The 18,790-nt window shown below is 44.0% G+C and overlaps 1 protein-coding gene across 2 annotated transcripts in view; it reads right to left on the reverse strand.

Annotated features, from left to right (window-relative positions):
* Nucleotides 1-3,097: 3,097 nt before the first annotated feature.
* XRCC2 (homolog of X-ray repair cross complementing 2 (XRCC2)) overlaps nucleotides 3,098-18,790 on the reverse strand; it is a 44,028-nt gene continuing 28,335 nt past the window's right edge. The window contains exons 2-11 of one of the 2 annotated variants that reach the window (XR_015262775.1): nucleotides 17,030-17,177; nucleotides 16,738-16,868; nucleotides 6,561-6,628; nucleotides 6,369-6,437; nucleotides 5,947-6,072; nucleotides 4,695-4,824; nucleotides 4,515-4,560; nucleotides 3,596-3,693; nucleotides 3,312-3,449; nucleotides 3,098-3,216 (exon numbers count right to left, since the gene is read on the reverse strand). Coding sequence is in view for 1 of the 2 variants with exons in the window: in XM_086779240.1 (XP_086635366.1) it covers nucleotides 3,426-3,449; nucleotides 3,596-3,693; nucleotides 4,515-4,560; nucleotides 4,695-4,824; nucleotides 5,947-6,072; nucleotides 6,369-6,437; nucleotides 6,561-6,628; nucleotides 16,738-16,868; nucleotides 17,030-17,177 (840 nt within the window). In the remaining variant the exon portion in view is untranslated. Of the gene's footprint in view, nucleotides 3,450-3,595; nucleotides 3,694-4,514; nucleotides 4,561-4,694; nucleotides 4,825-5,946; nucleotides 6,073-6,368; nucleotides 6,438-6,560; nucleotides 6,629-16,737; nucleotides 16,869-17,029; nucleotides 17,178-18,790 lie in introns of both variants that reach the window. The other variant, XM_086779240.1, reaches the window with a different exon arrangement.

The following is an 18,790-nucleotide window of genomic DNA, read 5'->3' on the forward strand; positions in this document are numbered from 1 at the left end:
CTTGTCTTGCAGATTGTCTACTAGGTCCATAATAGTATTGTGGATGTTGCATGCGTGGAAGCCTTGCTGTACTAATCCATAGTCCTAAGTATGATTAAGAAAAAGATGCTGATTTAAACATGATTAAGACACAGAAGAGAGAAAGTTTAGTGTCAGGGTTTTCTTTGTATTTTATATGGTACAAAAAAGGTTGCCGAAAAACTTGTACATGCTTAGCCCTTGGTCGGCCCCAAAGGGGTGACCTCCAGCCCCTTCTACATGATGGATGTTGACTTCTACTGAGGAATGAATGAATGAACTCAATCATTTTTGAAAATAATGACTTTATGCTTATATATGGTAAAGAGGTGCTAGCTAGCTTGTTCCCTATTGTTGGCCAGTTTGCTTAGATAAATGTTCAATAAAATATTACTTATTGCTGTTATGCAAAGACTCTCATCTAATGGAATATACACTATCATATTCTCATTTCCTTTTTTGTTATTACTTTAAACTCATGTGATTAGTATTAATCTTCTTGCTTAGTGCTTATGTTACCTTCAACATGAGTCTAATCACCATCTATGATCCACCATGAAAACTAATATGATATTTGAGCATAGATCTAACTCATTCTTATCTCTCATTAGCTCATACTTAATCTCATTAGTACTTATACTTAATACTAGTTAAGATATATATCATTTTAAGCCTTTTCTCCATCTCCTCTAACACCTAAGCCCAATTGGCAATCTGATTCTCGAAGTCTCTTAACAGCATTCCCGACCGTGAAGCTGAAAAAGGGAAGGCTTTTCAATGGATCGAAGGAATCAATCCACTCCCACTTTCTTAGATCTCACTGAAGATATCTGATAGGAATGCCACCATATAGCCACAAACACCAAGAGCCCTGAGTCACTATCTGAGGAGAAGGATCGATGAACCAATGCTTCCCCAAATGACCAACAATCCTCATTGGACTAAGCATGGTATCTGGGATGATTCCCTCCATGCTACATCTCCTCAATCTCCCTCCAGGCATAATAGAATAGATGATGCAAATTGTAGCTCCCTGGCCTGGGAGAGCAATGACCTGCAAAAGTATGCCTATCCTCGAAAAGACTCCCAACCAACTCAGATGATAGTCTCCATGAAAGGTCCCAGAGAGCCACTCATGCAAAATAGCTGCATATCAATCTGATCAATACATATGTGAGAGCCCCTAGGATGTTGAATGGCTGCAACTCTCCAATCCACCTGAATACTCTTGAAGGTCTTCCAAGCAAGAACTGTGTATGCATATCTCTCCCATCTTGACCATTGCATGTAACGAGATGTACCAAGTGGCCGACTGACCTTATCCTTGATGAACTCGTTCCACATAATAGGTTGTCGGTCAGCCTCATCCAAAGACCTAGGAAGCCTTTGTCGCAAAAATGGTCTCATGCTTCTCCATGCTCTGACAATGGCTGCAAATAAGGGGGAAGATGGTGTTCTAATATCAGCCCCTGTGCGAACAAAAATCGTGTGCTAGGCAACCAATCTCTCCCAACAAGAGGTGTACATTCGAAAATCTGAGACAAGAAAAAATCCTTCCAAGGCTCAGTGCTCGGTAGGAAACCTTTGACCACAAGTTTGTAGAGCAACGCTCTACATTGAACATCCGGATCAATAATATTTAGCCCCTCCTCGTCTGGGCTAAATAACTGTGAGCTAAGCTACCTTGGCACGAGTGTTTGTGGTGCCATCCAAACCCGACCAAAGAAAATTGCCCGGAGATTGACCAATGCACGCACGCCAGAAGCACCAACAAGAGGCAATAAACCAAGCCGAGGCAAGCAATACCACCAAAGCTCTGGAGGCTAAATCTAGTCTCTTGGTGCTCCAATGAAGAAGCTTCTTCCGGATGCTCACAAGTATTGGAGCAAACTACTGTGTAGGAGAAATATAAGCACCAACCTGGCATCCCAAATATCTAGCAATGTATCCTTTACTAATCTTTGTAAACCCAAGCTCTGCACCCCAAGCAACTCTCGGTGAGTCACTAATCCATAAACATATGTGTGAGGCCTCCAAGAATATGGCTGTGTCATCAACTAACTTAAGAGTCAACCAGCTTCTCTTAACTACGAAGAGGCAACCTCAATCCAAAAATACCAACAGTGGAGCGAGGAAGATGCTCATGGCCTCTACAACTTTAAAAAAAATTGTTTATCCTTGGGATATACTACTAAAGCTCATACCAAAATACAAATAAATAAAATACTAAAGCCCAATTCATCATACATATGATTGACACAATCAACATGACATTCCTTGTTGCTGAGGCAAGTTTGCAATCGTGTTAATTCTCGTGATGATACATAGTATAGTTATAAAAACAAATATATGATTACAAGTAATATAGTTACAAAAACATATATATGATTATTAAAACATAAAACTTACGACACAGTACCTATCGAAGGAAAGGACATGTCCATGGGTTTTATAGCTGCTTTGAGAGGAAGCACATTCACTCTCACCTACATTATAAAAGTGTTTCTTTTCTTTCTCTTGTGCATGCGTGCGTGCGTGCATGCGCGTGTGTGTGCGTGTGCGTGTGCGTGTGTGTGTGTGTGTGAGAGAGAGAGAGAGAGAGAGAGAGAGAGAGAGAGAAATAAATTATATAACACGACAAACAACAATCATCTCCATGGGCTCACCCATATTTGTGAGTAGCTTTTGCAGCCAAGCCATAAGGAAAGATAGGATTGCTGAGACATATCAATGATGTATGATTTTTAACCTACATCCATAAGATAAAAAATGGAACATTGATATCCCAACCCACAATATTATACAACCTGTGGAGTATTAGCCTTTCATTCTTTTGGTGCACATTTGTAGCAGCAAATGCTCACTCTCTTTTGTAGATGAGAAATATAAGAAAGGTGAGGCAAATATGTAATGCATTAAAACTATTTATCTTGTTTTTCTTCTCCTTTTCTAGACTTGTGGTTTCACTGACATAGTCCTTTGAGCATCGTTGGGAGGAAGAAGAATCCATTATCAAGGGAACAGAAGCAAGAAAAACCTCCATGCAGGAGATTCAAGAGCTACAGAGATTGGCCAAGCCTTTTGGAGAGTTCACAACTAAGAAAGCTCCTTCATTTCAGTAAATTGAGTTTACATTGAATAACATAAATCAAAGTATAGGTTACATTTATATTTCAATAACCAGACTTGATATTCTGGCTTGACTTAGGGGACTCTTCACAAGTGTCCACCACACACAACTCGGCAAAATTTAATAAAGAAGTGTTACATGGTCTATGAAGTTGATATAAAACCTCGACTTAGGGGACTCTTCACAAGTGTCCACCACACACAACTCGGGAAAATTTAATAAACGAGTGTTAAGACCCAAGGACAAACTCATATTGGAGGTTGTCCAGCGTATACTGTCAATCTTTGAGTGTAATTCCCCTCTGCCACCACATTAAAACCATGCACAGTAAAACCACACTTAAGCCATTGATTGTGCCCACAGCTGTAGAATCCAGGGCATAACCATACAACTGCCATTTAATTCCTAACGACTGCGTGCTTATTTGGTGAGGGTTGAAGTACTCACATCCTGGATAATAAACTTGTCCACCAGCTTTAAGCAAGGACTCTCCCATTCAGCTGTAAAAAATGGCAAGTCCTCTTTGGATACATCATGGGCTCCTCCTGCAGGACCAAAAGTAGCACATTACCAACCACGTTTGAACAGGAGAAATACCTATGCAAGACATGCTGCATCCTCTGATATTGACTCATCTGTCTATGGTTGCCTGTGCGTCAAACCTTTCCTACCGAAGACTAAAAACTACAAGAAATATGAACTAAAAGACTCCAGAAGGGATCACTTGTTTCATAACTTCATGGATGAACTGTATGAGGTCATTATCTACCCTTCAGCCTTGTCAACCCAGGCCATGACAATGGCTAGGGTGGTGGCTCTGCAAGTTACAATGGACAAGGCTCTCAAAAAAACCACGTCTGTGCATGCTGTATTGAGGGTACCTCCTCATGGACTTGAAATTGGTATAAGAGTAGGTGTACACAGGTAGTATTAAACCCTAAACATTTTTCTGCAGTTGTGAGGAGTGCTCATCTTTCCGCCTTAAGGGTTGGAGAGTCAACCTTGAGCAGCACATTTGGAACTAGAAACAAACTTCAGACGCAAGCACTTGGAGCCATGGGTACAACAAACTGACTTGAAATTGGTATAAGAGTAGGCGTACACAGGTAGCATTAAACCCTAAACAATTTCTCATACACTTTTCTCTCTCAAACAGAATGGAGCAGGGCCAAGTTGAAGCAGCCAGTAACAATTCCAGCAAGCATGAATTTGTGGGCAAGGACACAGGCATCATAAAATAATGGCACATCAATAACTGCAAGCATTATATATATATATATATATATATATATATATATATATATATATTCAAAAATAAGGGACAAACTTCAAATTGCACTGGAGGGTTGAAATGTAGTAAATTAACCTGGCTGAAAAGGACCTTGAAGAATAAGCCGATGAGTCACAAATCCCTGAAATTATAAAGAGAAAACAAACAATAAATTGGCATCCTCAACCTGCATAGGATGACCTCCTATGACCTAGAAAAATCTTCCCATTCAACAGTTGTAAGCCACTATGCAAGTAAACTCCAAAACATGACAACCTGCCAAACAGCTGGCATAAAGTCTCTAAGCACAGCTCTTCCTTCTTTAGAGGACATCTGATTGTAGCTTCTCCCTAGTTTTGGCTCCATGTTTCCAGGAGGAATGTCTTTTGACCCATCTGTGTATTTTCTGTAATGTGTAGCTTTAAAGTGAATGACCAAGAACTTAAGCATTATTTACACCACCACAATTAGCATATAAACAGTACAAATCTATGTATTGATAATTTTTTCAAGCGATCAAATGCCAACTTGCAATGTCTTCATCTAATGGAATGGTGTTAAGAACATTGACCATTGACTTGGGCAGCCTCAGAGCTCAAAGTACTTATTCACTACTGCAAATAATTGGGAAATGCCTAGGCAGCCTATTTTTTAAACTTCCACTCACTGCTCCATCAGGTCTTTGGTTATCCCTTGCTCCTCTGAATGCTTAAGCCTTCAGGAGGCCTTTCAAGCTTCCTCATATCTTTAGCCCAAGAAAGTGGTGATGCTAGGAGCCACATTCAAGACCATCCAAGGTGCAAACATGTCCCTCTTCTATTCAACTCCATGCTCTTCAACGTCTGAGACTCCATCACGAGGATGTATGATGCAAACATAAAGTCTAGATTCATCATCCCTGTCTTACTACCTAAAAGACACTCCTCAAGGGGGCACAGCAGGCCCTGACACCTAGCAGAAACAAAGTTGTGCATGATCCTCAGTTCCGTTGGTCCCAGTTATCGAGTTGAAAAGTCGACACCACTTCCATTACTCTGAGCTTTGGAAGGCAATTAAGAAGAGGAGCCACACCGATGAAGATCAAGGATGGATACCAATCCTCCTAGAGTTCCATCACAAAAGAAAATGCCTTTCATCAAGATTGTACCATGTAGATGCTGAGGAAGGACTCAAATGAAATAGTATACGACTGAGGATAGGTGGTAGAATACGTATGCGAAAGGACTAACATCATGAACCACTGTTTTTTATGATGCAATGATAGTCCCAGCAGTTGATATCCAAGAAACAGTATGCACTTCTGAAATACTTTTTCTAACCACATACGAGTAAGGATGTCCAAGATCGTGTAATCAAGTGCAAGAAATGTTAGTAATGAAGGGCAGAATGCCTAAGAGTATGTGCATCACCACGTCCATTGAAAGTCTCATCTAGCAGTGAGCCTTTTCATGTGAATTTCAATGTCCGCTTGCTCTGGCCAGGGCTTTTAATTTAAAAATGCATTAAGTGAATACTCGTATGCAAATACCTGTCTCCCGAAGTCAAACTCTGAATCAAAGACTTGGTTGTCAGAATGAGAAGAGGGTGTGTTTGCAACACGCCGTTGAGTTCTTGAACGACAGCTTCAGAAACAACCTGTAGACTGAGAGCCGTCCTGTCCATCCCAGAAATGCAGTCTTACGGGTGCAGTAAAACCTCAAGCCAGAAGTAAGGTGAAAACAATCAAAGGCCCACACCAGAAATGCATTCTTATGAGTGAAAACAATCAAAGGCCCACACCAGAAATGCATTCTTATGAGTGAAAACAATCAAAGGCCCACACCATGGCTAAAGACAAGTGCAACAAGCATCTTTTGGTCGGGTGGGGGGGAGTGGAGTTTAAGCTTTAATGGCCTAGAACAGAAATGCAAGGCATAGTCCATAAGGAAGACGTGGAGCATATGAGTTCACCTTCCAGCTCCGGGGCCCGCTGGTGTCGAAGATGAAACAGCACGGTCCATCCAATAAAATGCATTGATACTGCCACATGAATTTTAATCCAAATTCGAGTGAAATTGAAACCTACATTTCAGAGAAAATGAAGCAGCAGCAACATGATTATGACCACTCTATGATTCAGAGTAAGAGATATATATCATGTACCTATCAATCATCAGCAGATGTGGATGAGTACCACTCTCACTGAGTCTTCTGATTTTTGCATGCAGAGTCTGCAATTGTTTTCCAAGGCATGGAAATTGGTGAAGGGTCAGTGCCAACTGTTGCAGCATCATGAATTATACTGCAAAGAAACAAGATTGAGATAGCTCCAGTTGCTTTAACAGAAAGTTAGAAAGAACAGAAATAAAAAGATCTTCATAAACACTGCTGCTTGGTCGCCCTTCACATGTACTCGTACGGCAGAACAGCTCATGATATCCTTGGAAAGGACCACAAACTGGATAAAACCTCCTCATAAATGACAAGAATTGATAAAGCAACTATCAAACCATCATGGTTAACTCCCCTATCGCCAAGCTCTTTGGGACCATGGAATGCAAACTCAGCACATGGATAAACAAAAATGACAAGCAAGCATTGAGTCAAGCAGGCTTTCAACATGCACATAGCACTATTCCTTATTTAATTACTCTGAGGATGCCCATAAAAGCGAGAAGAAAGGCACTGGGATGTATTACTGCTTTATAGACTTCAAGAAAAACCTTTACCTGTCGAAAAGAATGCTGATCTAGGATTTCCACATGAAATGATGCTTGCCATTGCATGAAAAGATAAATAGGTTAAAAGCCAAGCGCCAATGGGAAATGGGATGGTGTGAAACAAAAATGCCCTCTCTAACCTACTCTCTCAAACCGCAGTGCTTGAATATGCTAGGCAAGAGTACCTGTCCAGTTCTACCTTCCTGATTTTGGTTCAAGTTCAGCAAGTATACTTGTCCCAGATGGTGGATAAGTGTTTGAAGTATAGGCTTTGAAATGTGCACCAAGCAAGAGGCTGTACAGGCAGCTCCAAAGAGGGGCTGCGATTGCATGGTTGGCTATTTGTTCTATGGACAGTAAGTAGAACAGAAAAATGGAAGTGTTGGCACATGTGTGGGCCAAGGTTTTAATTAAGATGGGTATGCCTTTATGAAAGTGTGGAGTAGTGGGCTAATCTTTCTCAAAGGGTGCTTGAAAAGTGTTGATATTTGAGTGAATATATTAGCTTATCTCTATTTTATGGGTTTTTTTTCCCCACTGGCTTTAGGCCCAAGATCCTCCCGTAGTTACCATTTTTTACCGCTTGAACGCACCCACCCATAGGTGCTTTTTTATCTGCCCATAGTAGGCGATGCCACCGAGGAAGCACCATGTGGGGTTTTGAACCCAGGACCTCATAGTCCTAGACAAACACCTTTACCACTTGAGCTATCACCTCATTGGCACCTATATGGTTGTTTTTAAAAAGGGGGAATTAAAAAGAGCAAGAGCACTTCAAAACACACGCACACACACCACGACATATATATCATCAGTTGGATAGGATATTCGGTAGCCTAGCATGATTTATATAGGTTTTTATCATGTTAAAACATTAAATTTTTAACTATGAAACACTTATATATAGTCCCTACTTTGTTACCTGAGTAATTGGTAGGGCTAAGGCTAGACCCTTACATGTCAAAGATTTGTAGATTTTTGGATGAATCTTTCTCAAAGATATAAAAATTAGCTCAACCATTTTCAAAAACACTCTAGACTAGCCATAGGGCTAATATTAGCCCCTTGTTGTGGCCCCCTTTTGCACATTTGAAAAAGCATTCAAAAAGGTTGTACGGCTAAGGTGGATTGTGGCTCTGTGTACAGACAGCATTCTAATTGCATCATTGTTGTGTAAATTATTGAGATCTTAAGGGCGAAGACTGCTACACAACACCAACAAGCATGTAGCCTAGCACCGAGGGTTTGGGAATCGGGAAGGGGGCTGCAAGATCAGTAACCATGCGGGGTTTTCACACATGACTATTAATGTGATTAAACACTTAATTAAAGGAACTCAAATCATTCACTTAAACCACACTCACACATACAAGAACTTGACACCACAATGGGACTGGAAGTGCCCCCTCCCCTGCCCTCGGCCGGTCATATTACCAAGGAGTATTTATTTGTTACAAGCTTTGGGGGCCTCTTCTATTCCCACGCATGGGACAAGCCAGATTATCCAGTTTACCACATACAATATCCCAAAATATGTCCACATATCATAGGTCTCCTGTAAACCTCAAGGAACACAGATGCATGTTTTCAAATCCACAAATACTCCCAACGGGATTCTATCAAGGTATCAGCGGCTAAGTGATAGGCAGCCATGACGTTCTTCAAAGCTCCACTCAAACCAAGGTACAACCAAAACAAAAGTGCATCCTGTATATCCAGTACAAGCTTTGGGGGCCTGTTCTGTTCCCACACATGGGACAAGCCAGATTATCCAGTTTAACAAATACAATATCAAAAAATATGTCCACATATCATAGGTCTTCTGTAGACCTCAAGGAATTTATAAGAACACGGATACATGTCTTCAATTCCACAAATACTCCCTAAAGGATTCTTTTTTTTTCCCCCAGGAAAGAGATCTTCTATTAGTGACCGATAAAACAGCCAAAGTGGCCAAGTACAAATCCGTCTCCGAAGGGAAACGCGAGTCAAGATGAACAAAGGGGAGGATGCACTTCTCCTCCGCCTGGCCACTCCACGAGGAGAAGGCTATCTCATACAATGGGGGAAGGGGTGGTCTGTAATGTCAAGTGGGCTTGCCACCAGTATCTATAAGAGAGGGACCTTGCTGCCAGATATCCTGATGAAGGCCTCCCGATGATTCCTCATGCGGTCTGAGGGAATGTCACATGCACTCTACACTGTAGTGCATGGTGACAAACTGGCTCATCATCATCAGTGCAACATTGTAGCAGTATTAGTTCCATTCAGGATGATATTTGTCGTACGCCGTGACCCCATTGTAATCCTCAGTCTAGGATAAGTCAGGCACGAGCTACATAGGTCATTCTCAGCCATAGCAAGTCAGTCAGTCAGTCTAAGTCCCTTTGTTGGGCTGAACTATACACTGCTATAGAAGCACCAGAGATGTCCAATCTCGAGCCTATGCACTCTTCCCAATGGAATGAGGGAGGGATGCAAAGCTAGGGCTGAGAGAGGGGCTGTTTGGGACTGTTCTAGACTGAGTATGAATGCTGTAAATGCTTATGAATGAGGGAGGGATGCAAAGCTAGGGCTGAGAGAGGGGCTGTTTGGGACTGTTCTAGACTGAGTATGAATGCCGTAAATGCTTATGAATGCTATGTTTTACCTTCACCAAGTGGTTGGAGCAAAACGATGATATGATGAATGCTGAAAACTGTATGGATGCAGAAAACGCAAGGTTTACTGATGGCTGAATGCTGAGAACTGCTGCGTTTGCTGATGGAGGGCTGAATGCACAAGCGTTGATGCTCCTCTAGCTGGAGGATGACACGCTTCTCCAAAACGCAGAGGGCTGAGGTGAATGTAGGGGTGAAGACTGATGCGCGTGAATGTTGATTGCTGAATTATGAGATGAATGAGTGAATGAATCAAGCCTTCCTATTTATACTATCTTTGTTGCTAGTCGGTTGGCACTAGATGCTGGCCGACTCCATAATAAATGCTACATGCTTAATAATGATGTATAAATGCTAAATGATGGGTTAACGATAATAAAGCAAATACTATCTCGGTAACGGGATCGGGGGCCCTTCAATGGGTAATTCGGGACCCCATACGATGTACAGTTCTCATCTCTCTCTCTCTCTCTCATATCTCTCTAAAGTTTGAAGTATTGAAGTGGATTGCTAAACTCGCGAAACTTAGGATACAGAAGACGGTGTGAGCATTTGTGTGACAGGATCCTCCAATACGAATACTTCTGCTGCATGTTACATTGGTATCAGATTTCCACACACCGTATCCTAGCGTGAGGGTATCCTTGGATGGTCAGATTGCGTTCCGGCACGACCACCGACTTCAGCATCATGTCTGCAGAGGAGTGTACCCATCAGCCAGAAGAAGTCTACCCCGAAGGAGACCTTGCTCTTCTGACTACAGCAGACACCATAGCTCTTCTTAGAGCTCAGAACCAGCTGCTTATGGAGTGTCTCCAACTCTTGGAGGCAGCAGCAGCACGTCCTCCTCCACCTCCAGCAGCCCCTGACTACATCTCCCTCTTCTTTCAGATGGAACGACAAAGGAGAGAAGATGAGGCCCGAAGGAGAGAAGAAAAAGCAGAAGCAGAAGCAAGAAAACAACAAGAAAAAGCAGAAAGACGGGACTATGAGGAAGCCCAACCCAGGATTGACGAAGACCGGTGTCAGGCTGAACTCGCCGCTTGGGAGCACCAACGAGAGCTCGATCGAGAACATATGTTACTCGAGCACCAAAGGGAAAAGGAGGCCATTCATCTTAGATACTAGCACCTCTCTTCAGCATCCCTTGCTTCAGGTGCCACCAGCCAGCATCCCGCAACATCAACTACCGTCGTTCGCAGTCAACCAAATTTCAATAAGTATGATGGTAAGTGTGATCATTTAGTAGTTAATCAGTTTATTCATCAAGTTACTCCTCATTTTCCATTAGCTAGGATCACAGATTCTCAGGATAGAGTCCACGTAGCGGCTCCCCATCTCACTGGTGAGGCAGTCACTTGGTGGTAGCATTGGTCTAATCTTTATACAGACCAGACCACAGGTGTCACAGCTTTTAGTTGGGATACATTTGTCCATGACATGAAGACCAGATTCCTCCCGCTCCATTACATGACCAGTCTGGCAGATGAGTTCTATGGACTTAGACATAACGGATCCCCGGTGCTTCAGTTTTTCGGCAAGGTTATTACTTCAGCATAGCAGTTAGGGCTATCTGCGCAGGCCAAGATGGAGCAATTCATTCATGGATTGGATCCTAACATTCGGTTCACAGTTCGTAAGTTTGAACCCAATACATATAACCGGGCTTTGACTCTCCCTCAGAATGAAGAAATGAAGATGAACGGAGGCAAGCCCAAGCAGTCATCATAGTCCAGTACCAAACCCCAACCGGGGAAGGGTAATTCGTCTTCTAAAGACACTAAGACAGACAACAGTCCTAGCTCTAGTCCAGGGGGTAAGGAATCCAAACCTAAGAAAACCCCTGAGGAAAAGGCTCAAGCAAGCATCACTGGAGGCTATCTTCCTCCAGAGGAGCAAAGACAATATCAATCAGAAAACCGATGTCTTTTTGTCATACCATTGGGCATGGTAAGAAGGATTGTCCACAAAGGCAAGTGGAGCAAGCCTCTAAAGAGCCTTCTGCCACAGTTGCCGCAGTATCCCCCGCTCCTCCAGACCCACCTGCTACCACCACTGCGGTTCAGATCTTCCCTTCTATGCATCCCATGCCATCCGTGGTACTTGATGCTAAGTAGGAGGGTGAGGCGACAACCGCCTAGAAAAGCCTGATCCGAGCTTATGGCTTTGCCAAGGGCCGACAGTTTATAATCCTTTTTTACATGGGCAGTTTTGAGGACGCCATCTCTCCCCAGTTGGCTACCAACACACTTGGTCTCTGCACCCACATATCTCAACGGGCACAACAGTTTTCTTTTCACGTTCAAAAGGCCTCATTCCAACGAGATTTCATTGTCTCTCCTCTTTTGGAATGTGACATGATCTTAGGAATTCAGTGGTTTCGTCAGTATGAACCTCTTCCCAATTGGAGACAGGACACCTTTATTATCTCTAAAGGTTTTCCTGAGCCTGTCATGATTCGGAGGGATAGGAGCATTCTTGGCATTCCTATGATTTCTCACCTCTAGGCCAAACGAGCTATCCGCAAGGGAGCAGAAGGAGCATTGATTTATGCTCAGACAGCTTCTATCTCATCGATAACCGCTGTCTCATCTTCTTCAGTCTCTCAGTTGGCAAATCTCCTTTCTCATTCAGACATTTTTAAGGATAATCTCCCGCCTAGTATCCCATAGTTAGTAGAACCTCCTAGCAAGTTTCCCTCTTGTCTTTCCAAGACTTTCAAGGGCAAGCTCGAACAGTAGTCAATTCTCAAACATTTGAAACCTGTTCCTTATGGACGCATTTTCACAATCACCACAGACCACCAAGCACTTAAGTGGCTCCTGATGATTCCAAGTGCCCAATGGAGTGATTAGCACACTAGACAGGGTCAGCTCTTCCACCAGATTGGAGGAATGATCAAGTACATCCCTGGTCAGCATAACCTAGTAGCAGATGTTCTTAGTAGAAAGACCAGCATCCAGCCCAGTCAGGAGTCTACCATTCTCAACATCTTTGGAAAAGACTTAAATAGCATAGAAGATCAGTATGTCGATTCTGCAGAGTTTGGTACTCAACCCAGTTTGACCCTCAATTTTGAGCTTGGCCATAATTCAGTTTATAGACAGGCACGTAAGTTTAGATGAGATGTCCACTTCAAGGAAGGGGAGTCTATCTGCGTATCATGAAACAAAGATTGAAACAAGTGGGCAAACATTGTCCCAAGCTTTCATTCCGTAGTTTTCGACCTTTCCCAATAGTTAAAAAGTTAAGTGATGTCTCCATGAAGTTGAAATTGCCTAACAGTTGGACGATGCATGATGTTTTCCATGTTTCTTGGCTAAAACCATATGTTGGGACCAGAAGTGTTTGATGTTTCAGATGAACAGTAGCCAGACGTGGTAGACGAAGCATAAGTCATCGAGCTCGAGCAGATCCTTCTTCATCGTTGGAAGCATGGTTCCGGTCGATGGATACGTCAGTTCTATACGAAATTTTGAGATTGAGGTACCCACGAAGCCGTATGGCTAGACGAGGAGTTCTTTCAAGAGTACCCCCAGTTGTTGGCGGACTACTTGGAAGCCATGAACTTGCCACCAAGCTAAGCAGGAGGGAATGTCACATGCACTCTACACTGTAGTGCATGGTGACAAACTGGCTCATCATCATCAGTGCAACATTATAACAATATTAGTTCCATTCAGGATGATATTTGTCGTACGCCATGACCCCATTGTAATCCTCAGTCCAGGATAAGTCAGGCACGGGCTACGTAGGTCATTCTCAGCCATAGCAAGTCAGTTAGTCAGTCTAAGTCCCTTAACCCACTTAAAGAGACATTCATGCATATACAGTCAGTAGAAACATACAGAGTGAGCATCTTATTTATGCAGCTGACACACTGTGACCCTTTGTTGCTCACCTCTTTAATAGGGCACTAGTGAAGGGCCTACCAGCTGAGTGGACTATGGACACCATCGTGCCTCTCCACAAAGCGGACATGCTAGACCCCAGCAACTACAGGACTATCATGATTGGTCATACATTGGCCAGACTTTATGGCGCAGTGCTCGAGGTAGAGCTGAGCTCATATGCAGAAAAAGAGGGACTGCGAGCACCAGGGCAGGCTGGATTCTGACGAGCTTTCTCCACTATTGACCATATATTCACTCTGAGATGTCTGATTGACCAGGCTAGGGCGCGGGAGAAGAGATTATACTGCTGCTTTGTGGATTTCCGCAAAGCATTTGACACGGCGCCACGAGAGAGACTCTTCCAATGCCTACAGTCATTGGGGATCCCATCAGAGATGGTTTGGGACATCTATGCTTTATATGAGCAGGTCCTTGGGCGCATACGATGCCCCGGGGGGCTATCTGATGTTATTGCTAGCACCATAGGTGTGAAGCAAGGATGCCCACTCTCTCCTACACTATTTGGGCTATACATTGATGAGGTGACTGACTTCATTGGTCACGGTGGTGGGGACGGGGTAGACATCTTAGGTACCATAGTCCACATTATGCTATATGCAAATGATATTATTCTGGTCTCTGAGTCACGGATGGGACTACAGCACCATCTCCATGCACTAGATGACTTCTGCACACACAGAGGGCTTACAGTGAACCTTGGGAAAACCAAGGCCATGATTTTCCACACCTCAGGGCCGGTTTGACGACAGGCCATCTTCACACTTTTGCAGGAGGACAGGTAGAGGTGGTAGACTCATATGTGTACCTAGGGATTGCATTTACGACTCCGCGGGAAGATTTACTATGGCACAGGCAGCCAGGGATAGACTCACACGAGGGTATGCAGCTCTGGCCATGCTAGAGAGACAGTGTCACCAGGCACACTTCCAGGAGCCCTGCACGAAGGGGTGGTTGTTTGACACACTAGTCACCCCTGCTTTGATGTATGCTACAGCAGTATGGGCACCTGGGCTCGCCACCTCAACATGGTCTCAGATAGAGAGGCCTCAGATTCTCATGCTCTCACGGATGATCCGCAGCAAACCCTCCGTCCCACATGACATTGCCTAGACGGAGTTTGTTGCACCTCCTATGCTAGTAGAGGCCCTCTTCCAGATGATCTGCTTCATACAGAGGATCAGAGATATGCCATCAGATCAACTCTCACATAGAGCTTTTGAGGCGTCCACGCAGCTTGCAGAGAGAGGAGATAGGAGATCATGGTATTCACAGATGATACAGTGGCTCACTCAGCATGGTCTCGACATAGATCACCTGCCTCCTTTCCAGTATGATATACATGCACCACACATCTAGCTCTATCACAGTGAGAGGAACAGAGTCCTTCGACAGGATTTATGGCAGCGATACACTCAAGAGACTTGGATTACACCCAGTCAGCCTCTACCACCGAAGATGCTATACTACAGAGATCAGTTTATGTGTATCTCAGCGGATGGATTTATACAGAGACCTGGATACATGGATGTGTACATGTCTCACAGTGCCCGAGTGGCGATTGGCCAGCTCAGAGTGTCATCACACCAGCTTGAGATTGAGGCAGGTAGGGTAGCACGGATCCCCAGAGCAGAAAGGATATGCAGACTATGCCAGGAGGAGGTTGAGAGTGAGGAATATTATGTATGCAGATGTAGAGCATATAGTGTCATTAGAGAGAGATACACCACCATCTTCAGTGGACATCCCTCACTCCGCCAGATCATGGAGTCAGCAGACCAGCCCAGATTTGGCCAGTTCTTGCTAGAGACACAGCGCCACAGAGAGACACTGCTAGTGGATGGTGACTCTAGTGGCTCTGTGCAGAGCCTTGATGAGGAGCTTGGCCTTCCATTTGAGGTTACTCCTAGTGTAAAGAGAATGATGGCTGTTTTGAGGACAGTTGGCAGTGATCCAGGTGTACGACGCAGGTCTACGACGGTTAGGTACCTTGTTGACAGGTTGAGATATGATGGATATATTGCCCATCATTATGTTTACATGGTTAGAGAAATATACGAATTAGAACCCACTTGTTTTGAGCAGGCACATAGAAATAAGAAATGGGAAGAATCCATGATGACAACATTGGATACAAATGCAACATGGAAGTTAGTGCCTTTGCCTAAGGAAAAGAAGGCAATTGGATGTAAGTGGGTGTATAAAGTCAAGCATAACGTTGATGGTTCAGTTATCATGTATAATGTAAGATTGGTGGCCAAAGGCTATACGAAGACTTATGGCACTTACTTTGAAGAGACATTCAGACTGGTTGCTAGAATGACAACCACAAGAGCTGTCATTACTATGGATGCAGCAAAGGGTTGGTCTTTACATGAGATGGATGTAAAGAATGCCTTCTTGCATGGGGATTTGTAAGAAGAAGTTTACATGATGCAGTCACCAGGTTATGAGAGTGATGCACACCCAAATTTTCTGTGCAGGTTATACAAAGCCTTGTATAGCTTGAAGCAGGCACCCAGAGCATGGTCAAACAAGATTGGGGAGTATTTTGTTACCATTGGATTTCAGATGTCCAATGTAGATTTTTCACTTTATGTGAAAAAGACAGATAGAGGGATCATGCTATAATTAGTCATCTATGTGGAGGGCTTGATTATCATTGGTGATAATAGTGATGTTGACATACATGATGTCAGGAGGCTTTTGAAGAAAAAGCTTGAGATGAAGGAATTGGGTGAGGTGCGGTGTTTCTGAGCCTCTAGCAGTAGTGCTCCATCCATCACACCCCCCCACTAGCTCAATACTTTAATAGTTTATTTCATGTTCATTTTGTCCTTTTTCTGGACATCCAGAAGACATTGACAGTTGTACATTGATTTGTCTCATAGGTCGAGTTCGGCCTCTAGTAGACGTTAATACAACTTTCTTTCTTTCTTTCTCTCATAATTGTGAATACTGTTTTTTAGTTTTAATCAAGCTACACACATGACAATAGAAAGTAAGTGAATGCCATGGCATAATTGATATGGAAAAGGAGAAAATGAACCTTCAAAGCTGCCAAAAAATCAAAACTGCTGTAGCAGCGTATGTAAAAGAACCGTTTCAGGCAGCCTGTGAACACATCATCGCCTTCATTGGAATACCTCACAGCATCATTTGATGGTCTTTGTTGTACAACTGCAGACAAAGCCAATATATATTAGCCACGATAAACAACACACATTTGAAACAGTAGTGACAAGAAATAAGCAGAAGATGGTGCAATTCAAGTGAGCTAAAACCCCAGGAACCTCCCATTTAAAGAAAAGACATGCAACCCTGCACAAGCATGTACCTACCACGGGCTTCGTTTATTCGTAACTGCAGGGCACTTATTAAACGCAGCATGTCAAAACGGCAGTCCAAGTCAAGCATCATGACCACACCCTCTGAACCACCATATGAGATGCCATCTAACTGCCTGGGTAGGATACAGGCAACTGCTGCCTGCAAAAGAACAGGAAATTGCTCAATGTCATTTAACTTCAACTTGGAAAATGCCTCTAATTCCTTTCCATAGGTGTTCTTTATGGCTTTGAAAGAAATGCGGAAGACCTGCCCAGGAGAACCACCAGTGATGCGGAAACGACGGAGACCTAGCCTGGCCAATGATGGTCTCCCCACCCCCGATCCCAATGTCCACCATAAGTGGCGGATGAGGGAGACCATGGGGCGATGAGCCCCATATAGGAGGGCTGTGAAGGCTGAAACCACCACGTGGGATATAGTGGTGATAAAAGCTGCTGATGTGGCAGCGAGAAGAGAGGCAGGCGACGAAATCCAACGCCAACACCCCCCCAGAATGAGACGCCCAAATGATGCCGAGCAAGAGCCCGAACGATGCCGAGAAGGAGTGAATCTGAGATGGAGCCCAAGAGCCAAAACAAACTCTAATACCATGAAAGAAACGTGAAAGAGCCGCCTAGGAGAACCGCCAATAATGCGGAAAGGACGGAGGCCTAGCCATTCTCTTTATAACAGGGTATCACCCATGAAAAGGATCTCCTTGGAAGTGCAGATGCGGGTTATGAACCCAGATGCGGGTTATGAACCCTGCAAAGTCCTCGACGATGCGGGAACACATTAACAAGCCGCAGGCCCTTCAGCAGGAAGTCCTCCAAGCTAGGAAAAAGATATCATCTGAAGACATGGCCATCACTTTGCTCTCCCACTTGCCTGCTCAGTATTCTGCTTTCTACTTCTCGTTGATTACGAGTGGCAGGCTCAGCACCATTACCTGGGAGGAGCTTGTGCCAATGGTCTTGGACCAAGAGGAACGCTTCATGAACCCTCCTCACAGCGGCGGTTCGGAGGCCTTAATTGGCCAACGGTCGAAAGGCCGGAATAACAACAAGGGCAAAGGGAAGGCTTCACCGGAGAAGTCTTCTGACAAGAAGCCTGACTCAGAATGAAAGAAGCTGAAGGCCGAAAGATCTTGCAATGAGTGTGGTGAGAAAGGCCACTATTGGAGGAAGTGTCCTAGGCGGACAGGGAAGAGTGCTGATTCCTCAGCCTCAGCTGCAAAGACTCCTGCATTTGTGCACTTAGAGATGATGGACTCCGACGCTTCATCATCTTCGAGCGAGGAGGCAGTTGGCTTCACCGCGAAGGATACCCGGGAATGGATTCTTGACAGTGGTGCTTCCAAGCACATGACTCCATCCCGTGACTTCTTTTTGGATCTAAAACGGCAGTCAGGTCGATCTTTATTGGCGACAACTCCACTATTCCGATACATAGTGAGGGCCAGATGGAGATTATTCCCGAGACGGCAAGGGGGGCAAGCATGCTTCTCGTGTTCTTTATGTCCCTGCTCTGGGTTTTCATCTTCTGTCAGTGCATGAAGTATGCAAGATTGGCTTTCGGGTGGAATTTGAGGAGCATTCAGTTGCTCTACAGGACCGTGAGACTGGCCAGGTTGTTTGGGAAGGCGGTGTGGAGAATGGTATCTACAAGCTCTCTGCACTCTCCTCGTTGACAGGTTCTCAGGTCGGAGATTTGTGGCACTTTCATTTTGGCCACTTAAATGTGGATGCATTGAGGCGAGCTTTCCGAGACCA

This window comes from Cibotium barometz, chromosome 40 (assembly GCF_041138505.1).
Source record: "Cibotium barometz isolate CiBa-2024 chromosome 40, ASM4113850v1, whole genome shotgun sequence".
NCBI lineage: Eukaryota > Viridiplantae > Streptophyta > Polypodiopsida > Cyatheales > Cibotiaceae > Cibotium > Cibotium barometz.